The 20217-nt window shown below is 39.0% G+C and overlaps 1 protein-coding gene across 2 annotated transcripts in view; it reads right to left on the reverse strand.

Annotated features, from left to right (window-relative positions):
* Positions 1-20217, reverse strand: part of LOC128686780 (adipocyte plasma membrane-associated protein Hemomucin) — a 62260-nt gene that overhangs the window by 17867 nt on the left and 24176 nt on the right. For both annotated transcript variants that reach the window (XM_053773836.2, XM_070082234.1), the window contains exon 6: positions 12089-12223. In XM_053773836.2, the coding sequence (XP_053629811.1) occupies positions 12089-12223 (135 nt within the window). The remainder of the gene's footprint in view (positions 1-12088; positions 12224-20217) is intronic.

Raw genomic sequence — 20217 nt, forward strand, 5'->3', positions numbered from 1 at the left:
ATATCGCTAGTATTTTCCTGGGTGAAAACTGAGAGGAAGTAGGTATTGAGAATTTCACACATATCCTTATCATTTTCAATGATGTGACCAGAGTTACTCTTAAGTGGGCCAATCTTGTCCCTAATCTTACTTCTGCATACCTGAAAGAACCCTTTTGGGTTAGTCTTTGAATCCCTTGCGACCTTAGCCTCATAATCCCTTTTTGCTTTTCTTATTCCTTTCTTTATCTCTTTAATTGAATATAGTGATTTCTTAACTGCCCATCCCCTCTTTTTGATATGCCTATATATGCCTCTCTTTTGACCAATGAGATGTTTTAATCTATTGTTCATCCATTTGGGATCATTTTTGTTAGATCTAATTTCCCTACTTGAAACAAAAGTTGTCTGGGCAGCTAGAACTATGCTCTGAAAAACGTCATATTGGCAAAAAAGATCACCTACCTGACCCATAGTCAGGACATCCCAATTTAGCCCACCCAGGTAATTTTTCATTCCCATGAAGTCGGCCAAGCGAAAATCTGGGACAGATTTGATTGCAGTTATCTGGGTAATTCCATGATATAGTGAAACTAAGTGATTTGTGATCACTTTCCCCAAGCTCATCATTAACCTCAAGATTATTAACCCTTTGACTGTCGCAACCCCCAATCCTGAGGTGTCTCCTGGTGTCGCAAAATTTAAAAAAAAAAATTATTTTTTCTTATGAAATGATAGAGAATCTTTTCCCGATTGTAATGACATCAAAAAAACGAAATTTGATGGAAAACTGACGGAATTATGCTCTCGCGAAGTTAGCGACCTCGGCACTGTTTACAAATCGGTGATTTCGCCCACTTTGAGCCCTATTTTCGGCTAATTCCATTGTTCCAGTCGCCCAAACTCATAGCTATTTCTTTAGAACTCCATTTTTTCTATCGATTGAGTACAAGAAACTGCCCATTTACCGATTTCAACTACCTAATAATGTGGTCAGAAATTTGCAATTTGGCCAATTTCACGAAAACTAAAAAATATGACAATTTCAAAATAAGGTCCAGAATGAACAATGCAGACATTCCTGGCCCTAAAATAACATTTTCTTTGTTCATCAGTCATGTCTCCAGGCCCCTCTGATATTACTCTTGCTTTCTATTTTGAATTTTTATTCAAACAAAAAATAGAAGACTTACTATTATGCAGACTACTGCAATACTGTAATAATTGTATAAATAACATCAACCCATTCATGACTGCATATTAGAATGGCTAGTTGGACATTTATTGGACAATGGCATCATTTGTTTACTTTTGAACATTGGCAAAAATCAAACATTTCCCCTACTTTGAGCTCCATTTCTAGGTTCTTTTTATAGTAAAATCAATCAAAATCACCTCTATTTCTATAATATGTTTTCCATTCTATCAAATGAGACCAAGAAAACGAGAATACAACCATAAATACTATATGAAAATAGACCACAAAGTCGGCATTTTAATTAAAAAAAACGGTCGGAGTTTTTTTTTTTTCTCATTATGCACTGCGTGGTCCAGGATTTTTTTTATATGGTGCACACTGACCACACAGACCCATTCTCTCACATGTGGGCCTACCAGCTTTCTCCTGCTTGATTTGAAGCCGCTAGAATTTATGAGTATATATACGTCAAACACGGTACCTCGTAAGACGTATATATATGGCCGCGACAGTCAAAGGGTTAATTAGTGAATCTTTGTTGGCAAGAACCAAGTCAAGCAGATTGTTTCCTCTACTTAGTTCTGTCACAACCTGTTCTAAAAAACAATCCGGAACAGTATCAAGAAAGTCACTAGACTCAAGATTTCCTGTCATATTGTTCCAATCAACTTGTCTAAAGTTAAAATCTCCCATTATCACAACATTTTCATATCTAGATGCCTTATGAATTTCGTCCCATAACAGCTTACTGCACTCCCTATCAAGGTTTGGGGGCCTATAAATCACACCCAAAATTAATTTGTCACGTCTCTCAAGAAACTATAGCCAAACAGATTCTGTGTTTGATGTTTCTAATCTTATATCATGTCTAAGACAACAATTTAAAATTTCTCTGACATACATTGCCACTCCACCACCCTTCCTGTTGACCCTATCAATGTGGAATAGTTTATAACCCTGTATGTTGCATTCAGAAGGCATTTCTCTATCTTTCAGGTTGAACCAGGTCTCTGTTATACCAATAATATCTATATTACCTACACTTGCAAGTAATTTTAGCTCATCTATCTTATTTCTTAGACTCCTATTATTTGTATAGTAAACCTTAAGGGAGCTAGTCACTCGTTGCCCTCTACTATCTTTCTTTGTTTGTTGATCAATTGATTTGCCATTACTAGCAACTTTATTTTGAATATTGTCTTTTAAACATATCCCTGAGGTATCCCGGTAATAACTGCTGTTTTTAACCCTAATGCTGCAGCCTGATTGTTTCCCACAAACACCCATACCTCTATAATCTATCAGTTTAAATTCCTAGACAAGTCATCAATTACCCTCTCAATTGAATTGGCTAATGCAACCACTCCATACCCAGAGAGATGAACCCCATCCCTTGCATACATATCACGTTTGCCAAAGAATAGGTCCCAGTTATCAATGAATGGGATTGCAAGTTCCTTGCAGTATCTGTCTAGCCAGCAATTTATACCAATTGCCCTAGACATCCATTCATTGCCCACTCCCTTTCTAGGCAAGATGCTACATATGACTGGGATCCCTCCCTTAGACCTAACTACTTCTATGGCTAACCTGTACTTATCCAGCAGCTCCTCTCTCCTGCCCTTCCCAATGTCATTACCCCCAGCACTAAGACAGATAATGGGCTTGTTCCCATTACCTGCCACAATATTAACTAACCTGCTGACTATGTCACCAACACCAGCTCCAGGAAGGCACACTCTCTGTCTGACCTTTCTGTCTCTGTTACAAAATGCACGGTCCATATATCTTACCTGAGAATCGCCTACTATTAAAATATTCTTACCTTGATTAGCAGGGGAATCAGTGGTACCTTCAACCTCACTAACCACTGAAGTACACTCATCTTGGAGAACAGAGAATCGATTTCCTACCTTCACATCTTCTCTATTAACTCTCCTCATCTTCCTTCTTCCTGAACTGTGAACCACTTGCCACTTAAAGCAGTTGCCACTATCACTGCTGGTGACTATTTCCTCCTTACCAGCTAAATCCTTCTCACACTCGCTCCCAAACTCATCTATGAGAAGCTTCAGCCTCCTATTTTCTTCCTGAAGAAATAGAATTTCCTTCTTCAACACTTGAACCTGAGATTCTAAAACACTACAACAAGCCATGGTGCTTGGTAACAGCCCACGCTAACTCCCAAGAGCTTAGGCAGGTATGACTGCAGGTGACCACTGATCTCAGTGTACTGACCCCTCTGTGTTTTCTTCTATTTTCTTACTAGTTCTTGTTCTTTTTATTTCCTCTTATCTCCATGGGGAAGTGGAACAGAATTCGTCCTCCGTAAGCCATGCATGTTGTAGGAGGCGACTAAAATGCCGGGAGCAAGGGGCTAGTAACCCCTTCCCCTGTACATATTACTAAATTTAAAAGGAGAAACTTTCATTATTCCTTTTGGGCCACCCCACCTCAGTGGAATACAGCTGGTACGTTGAAAGAAGAAAAGGAGAAACATTCGTTTTTCTTTTCGGGACACCCTGCCTCGGTGGGATACGGCCAGTTTGTTGAAAGAAGAAAAAGAAGAAGAATTAGTGATATTAGGTAGTAAGTTGGTAGACAGCAACTGCCCAGGGAGGTACTACCATCCTGCCAAGTGACTGTAAAAGAAAGCCTGTAATTGTTTTACATGATGGTAGGATTGTTGGTGTCTTTTTTTGTCTCATAAACATGTACGTCTTGCTACTCCTACTTACACTTAGGTCACAATACACATACATGTACAAGCATATACGTATATACACACCCCTCTGGGTTTTCTTCTATTTTCTTTCTAGTTCTTGTTCTTGTTTATTTCCTCTTATCTCCATGGGGAAGTGGAACAGAACTCTTCCTCCGTAAGCCATGCATGTTGTAAGAGGCGACTACAAAGCCAGGAGCAAGGTGCTAGTAACCCCTTCTCCTGTACAAATTACTAAATTAATGAAGAGAAACTTTAGTTTTTCTCTTTGGGTCACCCTGCCTCGGTGGGATACGGCCGGTTTGCTGAAAGAAGAAGAAACATGCAAGGTTTCAGGTATGCCTTGCTACTTCTACTTACACTTAGGTCACGCTATACATGCATGTATAAACATATACAGCTACCATCCGACTTACGACCGAGCTTGGTTCCGGCCAACTGGTCGTGAGTCAAAATGGACGCATGTTGAACCTTAGACAATTGCTGATAGGGATACTTCAAAAATTAAATCCTAATCTTGTAAAGCATGTTTCAGTGTCCCTTCTCTATTATATAAGAATATAAGAAAGGAGGAACACTGCAGCAGGCTTGTTGGCCCAAACTGAGCATCCCTTCTCAAATCCATCCATCCATATACATGTACAAAGGACCCTCGGGCAACGGCATTAGTCCATTCCAGAGAGCTTGCCTTTAACCAATTTTGCCATTAGTCGAATTAATTTTCCCCATAAGAAATAATGGAAATCCAATTAATCTGTTTCAGACACCCAAAAATATTAACAAAAAATATTTTTTTAAAGATTAAATATAGATATACATACAGAAAACAATGACAAATAAATATAAAGCACTAATAAAATGGATAAATGAACATTTAACATCACACTTACCTTTAGTGACTCTTGTTGGTATATGGAAGACAGGTAGGAGGCAAGAGGGAGACGAATTTATTATGCTTCAATATGACGCTAATATCTCCATGGCTTATTTATCTATCACAATTCATCTAATATGACATAATAAACAATATTAATAACATAGAAACATGATATATACTCTAGAATGAATAAAATATGTCATAATGTATGAGAGGACTAAGTGGTGGAAGTGATGATGTTGGGTTTATAAGGGCCACTGAGAGAAGCAGTACATATTAGTGGTGGTGGAGGCAGCAGCAGAATCCAACACTATCACACTTAAACAATGTATGTAATTTATAAATAAGAAATATTTACATTTTAATTTATAAATAAGAATATTTACATTTTAATTTATAAATAAGAAATATTTACATTTTAATTTATAAATAAGAAATATTTACATTTTAATTTATAAATAAGTAAGTTTATTCAGGTATACACAAATACAGTTACATAGATTATCATACATAGCAGCATATGTGTAAAGCACCTAGGATAACCCAAAAAAGCCAGAATGACTTATTTCCATTGGGGTCCTTTTATATTTACACTTATATTTACTTTTATACCTACACTTTTATATTTACACTTACCTTGGAGGAGATGTTAGTTTAATTAGTAAGCTTGATAGAGGAGATGCTGGCAGAGGTTTAGGGTGGTGGAAGATAGCAGGCGCCAGCATTATGTTCATTGGCCAGATACACATCCAACAACATTAGAGTGTTGTTAGGTAAGACACATATGCAACAGTTAGGTATCTTTATTATGAAACGTTTCGCCTACACAGTAGGCTTCTTCAGTCGAGTACAGAAAAGTTGATAGAAGCAGAAGATCCTTGAAGACGATGTAATCAGTCCATCACCCTTAAAGTTTTGAGGTGGTCAGTCCCTCAGTCTGGAGAAGAGCATTGTTCCATAGTATGAAACAATATGGAGATGAAGTGACATACTATGTTTCATACTATGGAACAATGCTCTTCTCCAGACTGAGGGACTGACCACCTCAAAACTTTAAGGGTGATGGGCTGATTACATCGTCTTCAAGTATCTTCTGCTTCTATCAACTTTTCTGTACTCGACTGAAGAAGCCTACTGTGTAGGCGAAACGTTTCATAATAAAGATACCTAACTGTTGCATATGTGTCTTACCTAACAACCTGTCGGTATTTTATACCATTTTAATGTTCAACATTAGAGTGTTACTTTCGTGTCGTTTTTCTATCGCTTACTTGCTTGACTTACTTGCTACACTGTTAATTCTACACTTTATTGCTAGCTGGCACTATAGCCTTTATCGATACCTGCTGCTTTAGTATCATACGTATCGTAGAATCACTGCAAAAGGAACATTCTCCCCTCTCTCCTCCTCCTCCACTTTGGTACTTTGCTACGAGTTTTTTCTTGAATTTTGTGTTTCTTTCCTTCTTTACCACAGGGCTAGCACTAGAAGCTTTTTTTTTGGGCTCATGGTGGCTTATTTAGCAGTTACAAGCACTAAAAACAGTGGAATAATACAAAATGTATCGCATGCATGTATAGAATCATCCTCTTTGGCTTGTAAACAATGGCACACTGGCTGTACATAGGCTCAGGCCGCTCAGACACGTTCAGGACAAATGCCCTTAACCGAGTTCTTGGGCATTAGCCGAGCCAATATTTTGACGCAAAAATGTGCCACTATCCGATTTTGGCGTTAGCCAATGCCGCTGTTACCTGAGGGTCCACTGTACATTTGCCCAACCTATTTTTTATGTTACCTGCTGCATCTGACCGTGCATCTGGCAGCCCTGCTGCCAGACGCACGGTCGTATGTCGCGCAGGTTGTAAGTCAGATGGTGAGTATATATACGTATTTATACACACCCCTCTGGGTTTTCTTCTATTTTCTTACTAATTTTTTTTATAACATGTTGGCTGTTTCCCACTGAGGCAGGGTGACCCAAAACGAAAGAAAAAAAACATTCATCATTCAACACTTTCAACATCACTTGTACATAATCACTGTCTTTGCAAAGGTGCTCAGATACGACAGTTTAGATGTTCCTCCAAACTGCCAATATCCCAAACCTCTCCTTTAAAATGCAGGCATTGTACTTCCCACTTCCAGGACTCAATTCCGACTAACTGGTTTCCCTGAATCCCTTCACAAAATATTACCCTGCTCACACTCCAACAGCTCGTCAGGTCCCAAAAACCATTCATCTCCATTCACTCCTAACACACTGGGGCACACTTGCTGGAAGTCCAAGCCCCTCACCCACAAAACCTCCTTTACCCCCTCCCTCCAACCTTTTCAAGGATGACCCCCACCCCACCTTCCTTCCCCTACAGATTTATACACTCTCCAAGTCATTCTACTTTGTTCCATTCTCTCTAAATGACCAAGCCACCTCAACAACCCCTCTTCAGCCCTCTGACTAATACTTTTAGTAACTTCACACCTCCTCCTAATTTTCACCCTACGAATTCTGTGCATAATATTTACGCCACATATTGCCCTTAGACATGATATCTCCAGCCTCCTCCTTGCTGCAGCATTTACAATCCATGCTTCACGCCCATGTAAGAGTGTTGGTACCACTATACTCTTATACATTCCCTTCTCTGCCTCCAAGGATAATGGTCTTTTGTCTCCACATATACAGTGGACCCCCGGTTAACGAACTTTTTTCATTCCAGTAGTATGTTCAGGTGCCAGTACTGACCGAATTTTTCCCCATAAGGAATATTGTGAAGTAGATTAGTCCATTTCAGACCCCCAAACATACACGTACAAACGCACTTACATAAATACACTTACATAATTGGTCGCATTTGGAGGTGATCGTTAAGCGGGGGTCCACTGTACCTCAACACACCACTCACCTTTCCTTCATCAATTCTAGGGTTAACCTCATCCTTCATAAACACATCTGCTGACAAGTCAACTGCAAAATATCTGAACACGTTCGCTTCTTCCATACTCCCTCCCTCCAGCGTGATATCCAATTTTTCTTTATCTAAATTGTTTGAAACCTTCATTACTACTCTTATCTTTGTTCAATTTCAACTTTCTACCTTAACACGCCCTCTCAAACTCGTCTACTAACCTTTGCAACTTTTCTTTAGAATCTCCCAAAAGCACAGTATCATCAGCAAAAAGTAACTGGCAATTCCCATTTTGTATTTGATTCCCCATAATTTAATCCCACCCCCCTTCCCAATACCCTAGTTCTTCTTCTTGTTTATTTCCACTTATCTCCATGGGGAAGCAGAACAAAATTCTTCCTCCATAAGCCATGCGTCGTAAGAGGCGACTAAAATATCAGGAGCAAGGTGCTAGTAACCCCTTCTCCTGCATGCATTATTAAATTTAAAGAGAGAAACTTTCGTTTTTCTTTTTGGGCTACCCTACCTTGGTGAGATATGGCCAGTTTTTTGAAACAAGAAAGATGATGATTAGGAAAAAATTAGTACTACTAGAAATTTTTCAAAAATAAAATAATTTTTTTTTTTTTGCCCTTTATGAAAAATATGCGAATTTTGATAACACTGTAATGTAATTTTAAATTCAATGGTTGTTATATGTACAGCCACTCCTCATTTAATGATGGGGTTCCATTCCCAAGAGTAGGTTGGTAAGCAAATTGGTTGTTAAGCGAGGAGCATACTATACTGGTAGTGGGTTTGTGTCAACTATCTTTAGATATTTTTTAATGTCATCTTTGCACCATTTATAACATTTCTAGTACTGTGTAATTTTAAATGTTTATACAGTAGTGTACTGTACAGTGGTACCTTGGTACACGTCCTTAATCCGTTTCAGGGCCTTAGATGTATACCAAACAAATTTTCCCATAAGAAATATAGGGAAAGCAATTAATCCGTTCCCATGAGAAAAAAATAAATCCTATTGTTATTGGCATATTATACATTGATTGGTTGTATAAAGTAATTTAAACACTGCTTGATACTAAAATATGTAATTTAAACACTGCTTAATACTAAAATACATAATTTAAGCACTGCTTAACATTAAAATACATACATAAATACAAAAGAATTAGATGAAATAAATGCAAATTTAATCTCACTTACTTTGCTGAAAAGAGTTGAGTGCCTACTAGGATAGTGCTGAGAAGGAAGGAAGGAGGCAATGTTATTGTTTGGAAGGACAGTTCCCTTCTCTTTTCTGTCTCTTTTTCCTATTTGGACCTGGTTCAAGCTCACCAGGTTTGACTTTTACTAAAAGTCTGTGCAAAGAATTTTGCTTCTGCCTTCTCCTCAAGATGTTTCAGAAATGTGACATTGTCTGGTCATTCCAGACAATGCTATTACAGCTTGTTTGGGCTCTGTTGGGGTGGCACTTCTCTGCAAAGTTTTTGACGTCCATCCATTTGGCAAAGATTTCCTTGATTAATGAAGTAGGGGCTTCCTCTATCTCCTCTTCCGAGCCTGAAGAGAGTGCATCCATCTTAGTCTTGTGCTCCTCCTCAAGTTCCTGCAGCTCCACAGTGGTCAGTTCTTCCCTCTGCCCCTCCACTAACTTCTCCATATACCATCACTCACATCCAGACCCATGGACCTGCCCAGAGAGACAATATCCTCCACTATAAACACAGCCTCAAAGCCCTCAAAGTCCCTTTCAGCCACTGCTTCTGGCCACAAATTCCTCCAAGCACAGTTCATTGTTCTGTATGAAACTTCCTGCCAGGCTTTGTCAATGAGAGTTATGCAATGAGGGATAGTAAAGTGATCTTTCCAAAACTGCCTCAGGGTTAACTCTGTGTCAGAGGTCACTTCAAAGCACCTCTGGAATAGTGCTTTAGTGTAGAGTTTCTTGAAATTACTGATGACCTGCTGATCCATGGGCTGAATGAGAGTCGTGTTTGTGAGGAGAAACTGTACAGTGATGAAGTCACTGTCCTTTGATGAAGTTACTGTCCTGCAAGCTTGGAGGGTGAGCTGGAGCATTGTCCACTATGAGGAGGGCCTTCAGAGCCAGGTTTTTCTCCTCTAAATAACTTTTTACACTTGGCCCAAGCACAACATTAAACCATTTGCTGAAATCTTCTCTGGTTACCCAAGCCTTGCTGTTTGACCTCCACATCACAGGTAACCGAGTTTTCTGCATGTCATATTTTTTAAAGGTCCTTGGGTTTTCAGAGTGGTAGATCAGCTTCAGTTTGCAATCCCTACTTGCATTGGCACATAACAAGAGGTAACCTATCCTTCATGGGCTTGTGTCATGGTAATGCCTTCTCTTGTGTAATATAGGTCCTGTTAGGCATTTTCTTCCAAAACAGTCCTGTTTCATCACAATTAAAATCTTGTTGGGGAACAAAACCCTCAGCCTCCACAAATTACCCAAACTCTGTAACATAATCATTGGCAGCAGCATCTTTATCAGCACTGGCTCCCTCTCCATGCCTCACAACACTGTGAGTGCCAGTCCTCTTCTTAAAATTATCAAACCAGCCATGGCTGGCTTTAAACACTTCACTTTCTTGGCTCGTTCCTGCCTTGTTTTTCAAAAGATCGGCATGCATCAGTTTTGCCTTTTTGCAAATCACTGCCTCTGATACGCTATCGCTGGAACTCTGTTTTTCTGTTATCCAGATCAAAAGCAATTTTTCAACATACTCTAATCTCCCTGATCTTTATTTGGTAATCGATTTCACCCCTTCACAACGTTAGCTGATTTAATAACATCTTTGTTTTTCACAATCATAGATACCGTTGTTCTCGGCATACGGTATGCAGCAGCCAAGTCCCGGATACGCATGCCACCTTCATACTTTTCAACAATCTCTTTTTTTCACCTCCATGGTGATCCTAACCACTTTCTTCATTGTTTGACTCTTCTCATTAACTTCCTTAGAACTCATGGTTCAAATTCAAATTCAAATTTTTTATTTCATTGCAAGTTTTCAATGTGGTTGACATATTGTAGGAAGTATATTTACATAGGTTGTTTACAGTGAGGATTTACAATGATTTGTAGTGCAAAGAGAGCCACTATCATGCCTTGGCATTACGGGCAGTCTAAACTTAATAGATTACTGATTACTTAACACTAGACGTACAAAACATAGTTTCATCAGGTTGTGCTAATTATACAATAGGTTATACATCTATTAAAATATATGTTATTCAACATTTGCATCAGGTTAAAATATGAAAATTTATTGTACCTTGATCATTTATTTTTGGGGTCCTGAGGCAAGGGGAGTAACACAGTGGGAAATCATATTTTGAGGCAGTGAAGAGTGATTTGGTAGCTTTGTAGGTAAAGTTAAGTACTGAGTACGTATTTAGTTTTGGGTGAGTATGTGGTTTTTAAGAAGAGTCTTGAATTGATGTACAGACAGGGTTCCTTTGGTATTCACTGGTAATGAATTCCAAATTTTTGGGCCCTTTATGTACACAGTTTTTACACAGTGTGAGATTCACATGGGGAACATCAAAGAGTGATCTGTGTTTTGTGTTATGGTCATGTGTCCTGTTAAGGTTGGTAAGGAGAAGTTAGAGAGGAGGGTTTATATTTGAGTGTAGTGTTCTATGTATGTAGTAGGCACAATAATAAGTAAGGAGGTTCTTTATGGTGAGTAAGTTTAGACTTTTGAATACTGGTGGAGCATGCTGTCTGGAGTGGGAATTTGTTATTCTGACTGCAGGCTTTTGCTGCTGGTTAATGAATTAACTAAAAACTTATACGAAAAAAACACAAAATCATGTGAAAATTCACAGAGTTACAGCGCGGGTTGATCACTGAAAGGTAGCAACAAGCATACTGACGCTAGTGGGCACCCAAATGACTGTAAACATAAAATTCCTAATAATTCCTAAGAATTATTATTAGTATGCCCGAAATGCCTAGGCATGCTAGTGGCCTTCTTTGTAATTAATATTTTATAACATGTAAACCACACATTGTAAGCTTTACAAGGAAATAAAGATTTTGATTTTGATTTGATTTTGATACAAGTTCTAGCATGTGAGTCGTATTCCAAACAAAGGTCGTATACCAAGCAAAAATGTTCGCGTCCAAACAGGACGTATACCAAGTTGGACTTATTCCAAAGCGGACGTATACCAAGGTACCACTGTACGTATAATGTAATAACAGAATATTGAAAATCACATTAATATACATTACTTAGGTTTGCATATTTCAATATAATCAAGTTCTAAGTATGAGAGATACAGGACTAAAAAATTGTACAGTATAAAATACTGTGCTTGTTCAGTGCAGGGAGCTACAAAACAGAGGAACCTCAATTAGAACTTACCTTATAACCCGATTTTTGAAAGTTTCGCAAAACAAAATAAATTCATGATCCGGGGAGAGCTGGACACCATTGGCAAAATGAACATTCTTCACTAGTACTGTGTTGGATTTTGTTTTAGGGTCAAACCTGAGCAACCTGTAAAAAAATTAAAGATATTAACACTCAGATTCATCTGTCAACTTTGAATTTTATTGACCTAAGTTACTACTACTATCATATTTACATCTGGACATTTGTATGGAATCAACATCTGTTGTGTCAATGTCTAGTGCAGGGTGGTCCAACTTCTTAAGCATTGTGAGGCATAGAAACCACCAACATATAGGTCATGAGACAGTGTTGTTAATTACAAGATTATACAAAATCATGATGTGATGTCAATGAATTTCAGGAAAGATGTTAGAAACTAATAAAACCACCTTATCTGTCAATTAGATATACTGTACTATATTCTAAAGCATCTTGGTTTAATGAATACCTAATCAGAGCATAACCATACTGGCCAGGAAGGCTGGAGGAACACAAGGGAAAGAAGACTTCAGTCAAACTGTCTCAAATCTGCTGCAGATTTTGGGTAAAATAGAAAAAAGAGAAGATACCAATTTCAAGAGTAGCAAAAATTTTGGCAATCTAATGAATACAGGTGAATATAATACTGGAGGCAGTAGTAGTAGTATAGTTTTGAAGTGAACAGGCCTTTAGCCTAGGTAGGTGGTGATCAGACCCTCAAGCTTAAAGCAGAGACCTTATATACAGGAAATGATACAAGGTGAAGCAGCCATAAGTGATGTCACAAATGAACATGGCCCACTAATGTAGTGCACAATGCTAAACAGTTGTTTAGCAAAGGGGTTTCAGAAGACTTCCAGTGTACCTGTATTCGGCTGACGAAGCCCATTGTGCAGGCAAAAATCTTTAGGCAATAAAGATACCTAAGTGTTGCACATGCATCATATTCATACATGTTGGTAGTGTATACCTTCAGCAATATAATTCTTTGCTGATACAGCAATACCATGGTATCTTGGTACATGGGAAGTCTTCTGCAACTCTTTTGCTAAACAACTCCTGCTGCTTCATTTAACATTGTCTCCAGTATACAAATTCTGGTTGTATGCCTTTGTTTTAGTCTTGAGGAACTGACCACCACCTACCTAGGCTGAGGGACTGATCACCTCAAACTATTTCTGCCTCCAGTGCAATATTTGCTTGTACTCGACTGAAGAAGCATGTTGCTCAGCTGAAACAATCAGCAATAGTTACCCATGTGTTGCAGGTGTGCCTTGTTTATCAAGATTTAAAATTTTAAGGTAGTAAATAAAACATAATAAAACTGAATATTAAATTACTTAAAACACATATTGTTCTAGGTTGTAGGCTGGTAGACAGCAACCACCCAGGGAGGTACTACTGTCCTGACAAGTGATTGTTTTACATGATGGTAGGATTGCTGGTGTCATTTTTCTGTCTCATAAACATACAGGATTTCAGGTACATCTTGCTACTTCTACTTACTCTTAGTTCACACTACACATGCATGTACTAGTACAGTGGTACCTTGAGTTTCGAACAGCTCCCAACTCAAACAATTATGTAAGTGTATTTTTGTAAGTGCTTTCATAAGTGTATTTTTGGGGGTCTGAAATGGACTAATCTAATTTACATTATTCCTTATGGAAACAAATTTGTTTGGTATCGGCACTCGAACAGCCTTCTGGAACGAATTAAGTTCGTAACTCGAGGTACCACTGTATGTATATATATATACACCCCTCTCGGTTTTCTTCTATTTTCTTACTTGTTCTTGTTTATTTCCTACTTGTTCTTGTTTATTTCCTATCTCCATGGGGAAGTGGAACAGAATTCTTCCTCCACAAGTCATGCATGTCATAAGAGGCAACTAAAATGCCAGGAGCAAGGGGCTAATAACCCCTTCTCCTGTATACATTACTAAAGTTAAAAAGAGAAACTTTTGTTTTTCTTTTTGGGCCACCCTGCCTCGGTGGGATATGGTCGGTTTGTTGAAAGAAGAGAAGAAATACATATTGTGTATAAACAGAAATAATGATTAAAACAACATAAATCAATGATTTTACAGAACTGTAAGCGTTATCTAACACTATATTTTTTTTTTATTTTTTATTAACATATCAGCCATTTCCCACCAAGGAAGGGTGGCCCGAAAAAGAAAAACTTTCATCGTTCACTCCATTACTATCTTGCCAGAGGTGCGATTACACCACAGTTATAAAACTGCATCACTAATACCCCTCCTTCAGAGTGCAGGCACTGTACTTCCCATCTCCAGGAATCAAGTCTGGCCTGCCAGTTTCCCTGAATCCCTTCATAAATATTGCCCTGCTCACACTCCAACATCAAGTCCTAAAAACCATTTGTCTCCATTCGCTCCTATCTAACATATCACGCATGCTTTCTGGAAGTCCAAGCCCCTCGCACACAAAACTTCCATTACCCCCTCCCTTCAACCTTTCCTTGGCTGACCTCTACCCCACCTTCCCTCCACTACAGATTTATACACTCTCAAGTCATTCTATTTTGTTCCATCCTCTCTACATATCCAAACAACCTCAATAACCCGTCCTCAGCCCTCTGGATAATAATTTTGGTAATCCCGCACCTCCTAATTTCCAAACTACAAATTCTCTGCATTATATTCACACTACACATTGCCCTCAGACATGACATCTCCACTGCCTCCAGCCTTCTCTTTGTTCAAACATTCACCATCTAGGCTTCGCACCCACATAAGAGCATTTGTATAACTATACTCTCATACATTCCCTCTTTACTTCCATGGACAAAGTTCTTTTTCTCCACAGACTCTTCAATACACCACTCACCTTTTTCCCCTCATCAGTTCAATGAGTCACCTCATCTTTCATAGACCCATCGGCTGACACGTCCACTCCTAAATATCTGAATACTTTCACCTCCTCCATACTCTCTCCCTCCCTCCAATCTGATAACCAGTCTTTAGTTACTTATATTCGCTTTTGTTAATTATATTCACTTTTAATTTTCTTCTTTTACATACCCTACCAAACTCATCCACCAACCTCTGAAACTTCTCTTCAGAATCTCCCAAAAACACAATGTCATCAGCAAAGAGCAGCTGTGACAACTACCACTTTGTGTTAGATTCTTTATCTTTTACCCCACACCTCTTGCCAACACCCAAGCATTCACTTCTCTTACAACCCCATCTATAATTATAATGAACAACTATGGTGACATCACACATCCTTGACTAAGGCCTACTTTTACTGGGAAATAATCTCCCTATCTCCTACATACCCTAACTTGAGCCTCACCATCCTCGTAAAAACTCTTCACCGCTTTCAATAACCTACCTCCTATTCCATACATTTGTAACATCTGACACACTGCTCCCCTATCCACCCTGTCATACACCTTTTCCAAATCCAAATTACGTATTAATTTTTTTTTTTTTTATCACACTAGCCGATTCCCACCAAGGCAGGGTGGCCCGAAAAAGAAAAACTTTCACCATCATTCACTCCATCACTGTCTTGCCAGAAGGGTGCTTTACACTACAGTTTTTAAACTGCAACATTAACACCCCTCCTTCAGAGTGCAGGCACTGTACTTCCCATCTCCAGGACTCAAGTCCGGCCTGCCGGTTTCCCTGAACCCCTTCATAAATGTTACTTTGCTCACACTCCAACAGCACGTCAAGTATTAAAAACCATTTGTCTCCATTCACTCCTATCAAACACGCTCACGCATGCCTGCTGGAAGTCCAAGCCCCTCGCACACAAAACCTCCTTTACCCCCTCCCTCCAACCTTTCCTAGGCCGACCCCTACCCCGCCTTCTTTCCACTACAGACTGATACACTCTTGAAGTCACTCTGTTTCGCTCCATTCTCTCTATATGTCCGAACCACCTCAACAATCCTTCTTCAGCCCTCTGGACAACAGTTTTGGTAATCCCGCACCTCCTCCTAACTTCCAAACTACGAATTCTCTGCATTATATTCACACCACACATTGCCCTCAGACATGACATCTCCACTGCCTCCAGCCTTCTCCTCGCTGCAACATTCATCACCCATGCTTCACACCCATATAAGAGCGTTGGTAAAACTATACTCTCATACATTCCCCTCTTTGCCTCCAAGGACAAAGTTCTTTGTCTCCACAGACTCCTAAGTGCACCGCTCACCCTTTTCCCCTCATCAATTCTATGATTCACCTCATCTTTCATAGACCCATCCGCTGACACGTCCACTCCCAAATATCTGAATACATTCACCTCCTCCATACTCTCTCCCTCCAATCTGATATCCAATCTTTCATCACCTAATCTTTTTGTTATCCTCATAACCTTACTCTTTCCTGTATTCACTTTTAATTTTCTTCTTTTGCACACCCTACCAAATTCATCCACCAATCTCTGCAACTTCTCTTCAGAATCTCCCAAGAGCACAGTGTCATCAGCAAAGAGCAACTGTGACAACTCCCACTTTATGTGTGATTCTTTATCTTTTAACTCCACACCTCTTGCCAAGACCCTCGCATGTACTTCTCTTACAACCCCATCTATAAATATATTAAACAACCACGGTGACATCACACATCCTTGTCTAAGGCCTACTTTTACTGGGAAATAATTTCCCTCTTTCCTACATACTCAAACTTGAGCCTCACTATCCTCATAAAAACTCTTCACTGCTTTCAGTAACCTACCTCCTACACCATACACCTGCAACATCTGCCACATTGCCCCCCCTATCCACCCTGTCATATGCCTTTTCCAAATCCATAAATGCCACAAAGACCTCTTTAGCCTTATCTAAATACTGTTCACTTATATGTTTCACTCTAAACACCTGGTCCACACATCCCCTACCTTTCCTAAAGCCTCCTTGTTCATCTGCTATCCTATTCTCAGTCTTACTCTTAATTCTTTCAATAATAAGTCTACCATACACTTTACCAGGTATACTCAACAGACTTATCCCCCTATAATTTTTGCACTCTCTTTTGTCCCCTTTGCCTTTATACAAAGGAACTATGCATGCTCTCTGCCAATCCCTAGGTACCTACATATATTAAATAATTGCACCAACCACTCCAAAACTATATCCCCACCTGCTTTTAACATTTCTATCTTTATCCCATCAATCCCAGCTGCCTTACCCCCTTTCATTTTACCTACTGCCTCACAAACTTCCCCCACACTCACAACTGGCTCTTCCTCACTCCTACAAGATGTTATTCCTCCTTGCCCTATACACGAAATCACAGCTTCCCTATCTTCATCGACATTTAACAATTCCTCAAAATATTCCCTCTATCTTCCCAATACCTCTAACTCTCCATTTAATAACTCTCCTCTCCTATTTTTAACTGACAAATCCATTTGTTCTCTAGGCTTCCTTAACTTGTTAATCTCACTCCAAAACTTTTTCTTATTTTCAACAAAATTTGTTGATAACATTTCACCCACTCTCTCATTTGCTCTCTTTTTACATTGCTTCACCACTCTCTTAACCTCTCTCTTTTTCTCCATATACTTTTCCCTCCTTGCATCACTTCTACTTTGTAAAAACTTCTCATATGCTATCTTTTTCTCCCTTACTACTCTCTTTACATCATCATTTTACCAATCGCTCCTCTTCACTCCCGCACCCACTTTCCTGCAACCACAAACTTCTGCTGAACACTCTAACACTACATTTTTTAAACCTACCCCATACCTCTTTGATCCCATTTCCTATGCTCTCATTAGCCCATCTATCCTCCAATAGCTGTTTATATCTTACCCTAACTGCCCCCTCTTTTAGTTTATAAACCTTCACCTCTCTCTTCCCTGATGCTTCTATTCTCCTTGTATCCCATCTACCTTTTACTCTCAGTGTAGCTACAACTAGAAAGTGATCTGATATATCTGTGGCCCCTCTATAAACATGTACATCCTGAAGTCTACTCAACAGTCTTTTATCTACAAATACATAATCCAACAAACTACTTTCATTTTGCCCTACATCATATCTTGTATACTTATTTATCCTCTTTTTCTTAAAATATGTATTACCTATAACTAAACCCCTTTCTATACAAAGTTCAATCAAAGGGCTTCCATTATCATTTACACCTGGCACCCCAAACTTACCTACCACACCCTCTCTAAAAGTTTCTCCTACTTTAGCATTCAGATCCCCTACCACAATGACTCTCTCACTTGGTTCAAAGGCTCCTATACATTCACTTAACATCTCCCAAAATCTCTCTCTCTCCTCTACATTCCTCTCTTCTCCAGGTGCATACACGCTTATTATGACCCAACCTTATTATGATCCAACCTTTACTTTAATCCACATAATTCTTGAATTTACACATTCATATTCTCTTTTCTCCTTCCATAACTGATCCTTCAACATTACTGCTACCCCTTCCTTTGCTCTAACTCTCTCAGATACTCCAGATTTAATCCCATTTATTTCCCCCCACCGAAACTCCCCTACTATATTATATTAATAATACTGTGTAGGAGAGAGGGAGATTACTTTCCAGTCAAAATAGGCCTTAGACAGGGATGGATAATGTCAACATGGTTGTTTAACATATTTATAGATGAGATTGTAAAAGAAGTAAATGCTAGGTTGTTGGGGAGAGGGGTGGGATTAAATTATGTGGAATCAAATAGAAAACGAGAGTTGACAGAGTTACTTTTGGCTGATGATACTGTGATTTTGGGAGTTGCTGAAGAGAAGTTGCAAAAGTTAGCGGACAAGTTTGGGAGGGTGTTTAAAGGAAGAAAATTGAAAGTGAACACAGATAAGAGGAAGGTGATTAGGGTATCAATTGAGTTAGGTATAGAAAAACTGGATATCAAATTGGAGGGAGGGAATATGGATGAAGTCAATGTGCTTAGATATTTTGGAGTAGCCTTGTTGGCAGATGGGTTTATGAAGGACAAGGTAAACCATAGAATTGATGAAGAAAAAGCAGTGAGTGGTGCACTGAGGTATCTGTGGAGACAAAGAACATTATACATGGAGGCAAAAATGGGAATATATGAAAGTATAGTGGTACCAACACTCTTATATGGGTGTGAAGCATGGGTTGTAAATGCTGCAACAAGGACGCTGGAGGCAGTGGAGATGTCGTGTCTAAAGGCAATGTGTGGTGTAAATATTATGCAGAGAATTTGTAGTGTGGAAATTAGGAGGAGGCGTGGAATTATTAAAAATATTATCCAGAGAGCTGATGAGGGGTTGTTGAAATAGTTTGGTCATTTAGATAGGATGGAGCACAATAGGATGACTTGGAGGGTGCATAAATCTGTAGTGAACAGAATGAGGGGTAGGGGTCATTCTAGGAAAGGATGGAGAAAGCAGGAATAAGAGGTTTTGTGTGAAAGGGTCTTGGACATACAGCAGGCATGTGAGAACATGTTAGGATAGAGTGGAGATGAATGGTTTTTGGGATTTGACGAGCTGTTGGAGTGTGACTCAAGTCCAGTTAGCTGAACTTAAGTCCAGAAGTGGGAAGTATAATGCCTACACCTTAAAGGAGAGGTTTGGGATATCTACTGTTTGGAGTGACATCTGTGCGACTCTGCAAAGACAGTGAGAGTGTGTAAGTATAAGTAAGTAAGTTTATTCAGGTATACACAAATACAGTTACATAGAATTATCATACATAGCAGCATATGTGTAGAGGACCTAGGATAACCCAAAAAAGTCAGACAGAGTGACTTATTTCCATTGGGGTCCTTTTACCTTATTATTATAATATAAAGGCTATAATATTTTCTTATTATTCTATAATGAAGATTTTTTTTTGGGGGGGGGGGGAAGGGGTCAACCTGCCTTGGTGGGAGACAGCCAGTGTGTTAACCCCTTATCTTGCCAAACATAGATCTACGTTCTCTTGCCCAACGCTCCGAATATTTTGAAATATTTTTTTTTTTTTTTTTTAAAAAAAGAAGACATTCTTTACATAAATGTAAAAAAAACTTTTAGAGTTAGTACTTATGGAGATATAAGGCTGCAGATATAAGGTTGCTCACCTGATGGCAACATGAAAAGCTGCCACTTGCAGGAATATTGCCATTATACCTTTTTTCTCATTTTTTTAA

This window comes from Cherax quadricarinatus, chromosome 7 (assembly GCF_038502225.1).
Source record: "Cherax quadricarinatus isolate ZL_2023a chromosome 7, ASM3850222v1, whole genome shotgun sequence".
In the NCBI taxonomy this organism is placed as follows: Eukaryota; Metazoa; Arthropoda; class Malacostraca; order Decapoda; family Parastacidae; genus Cherax; species Cherax quadricarinatus.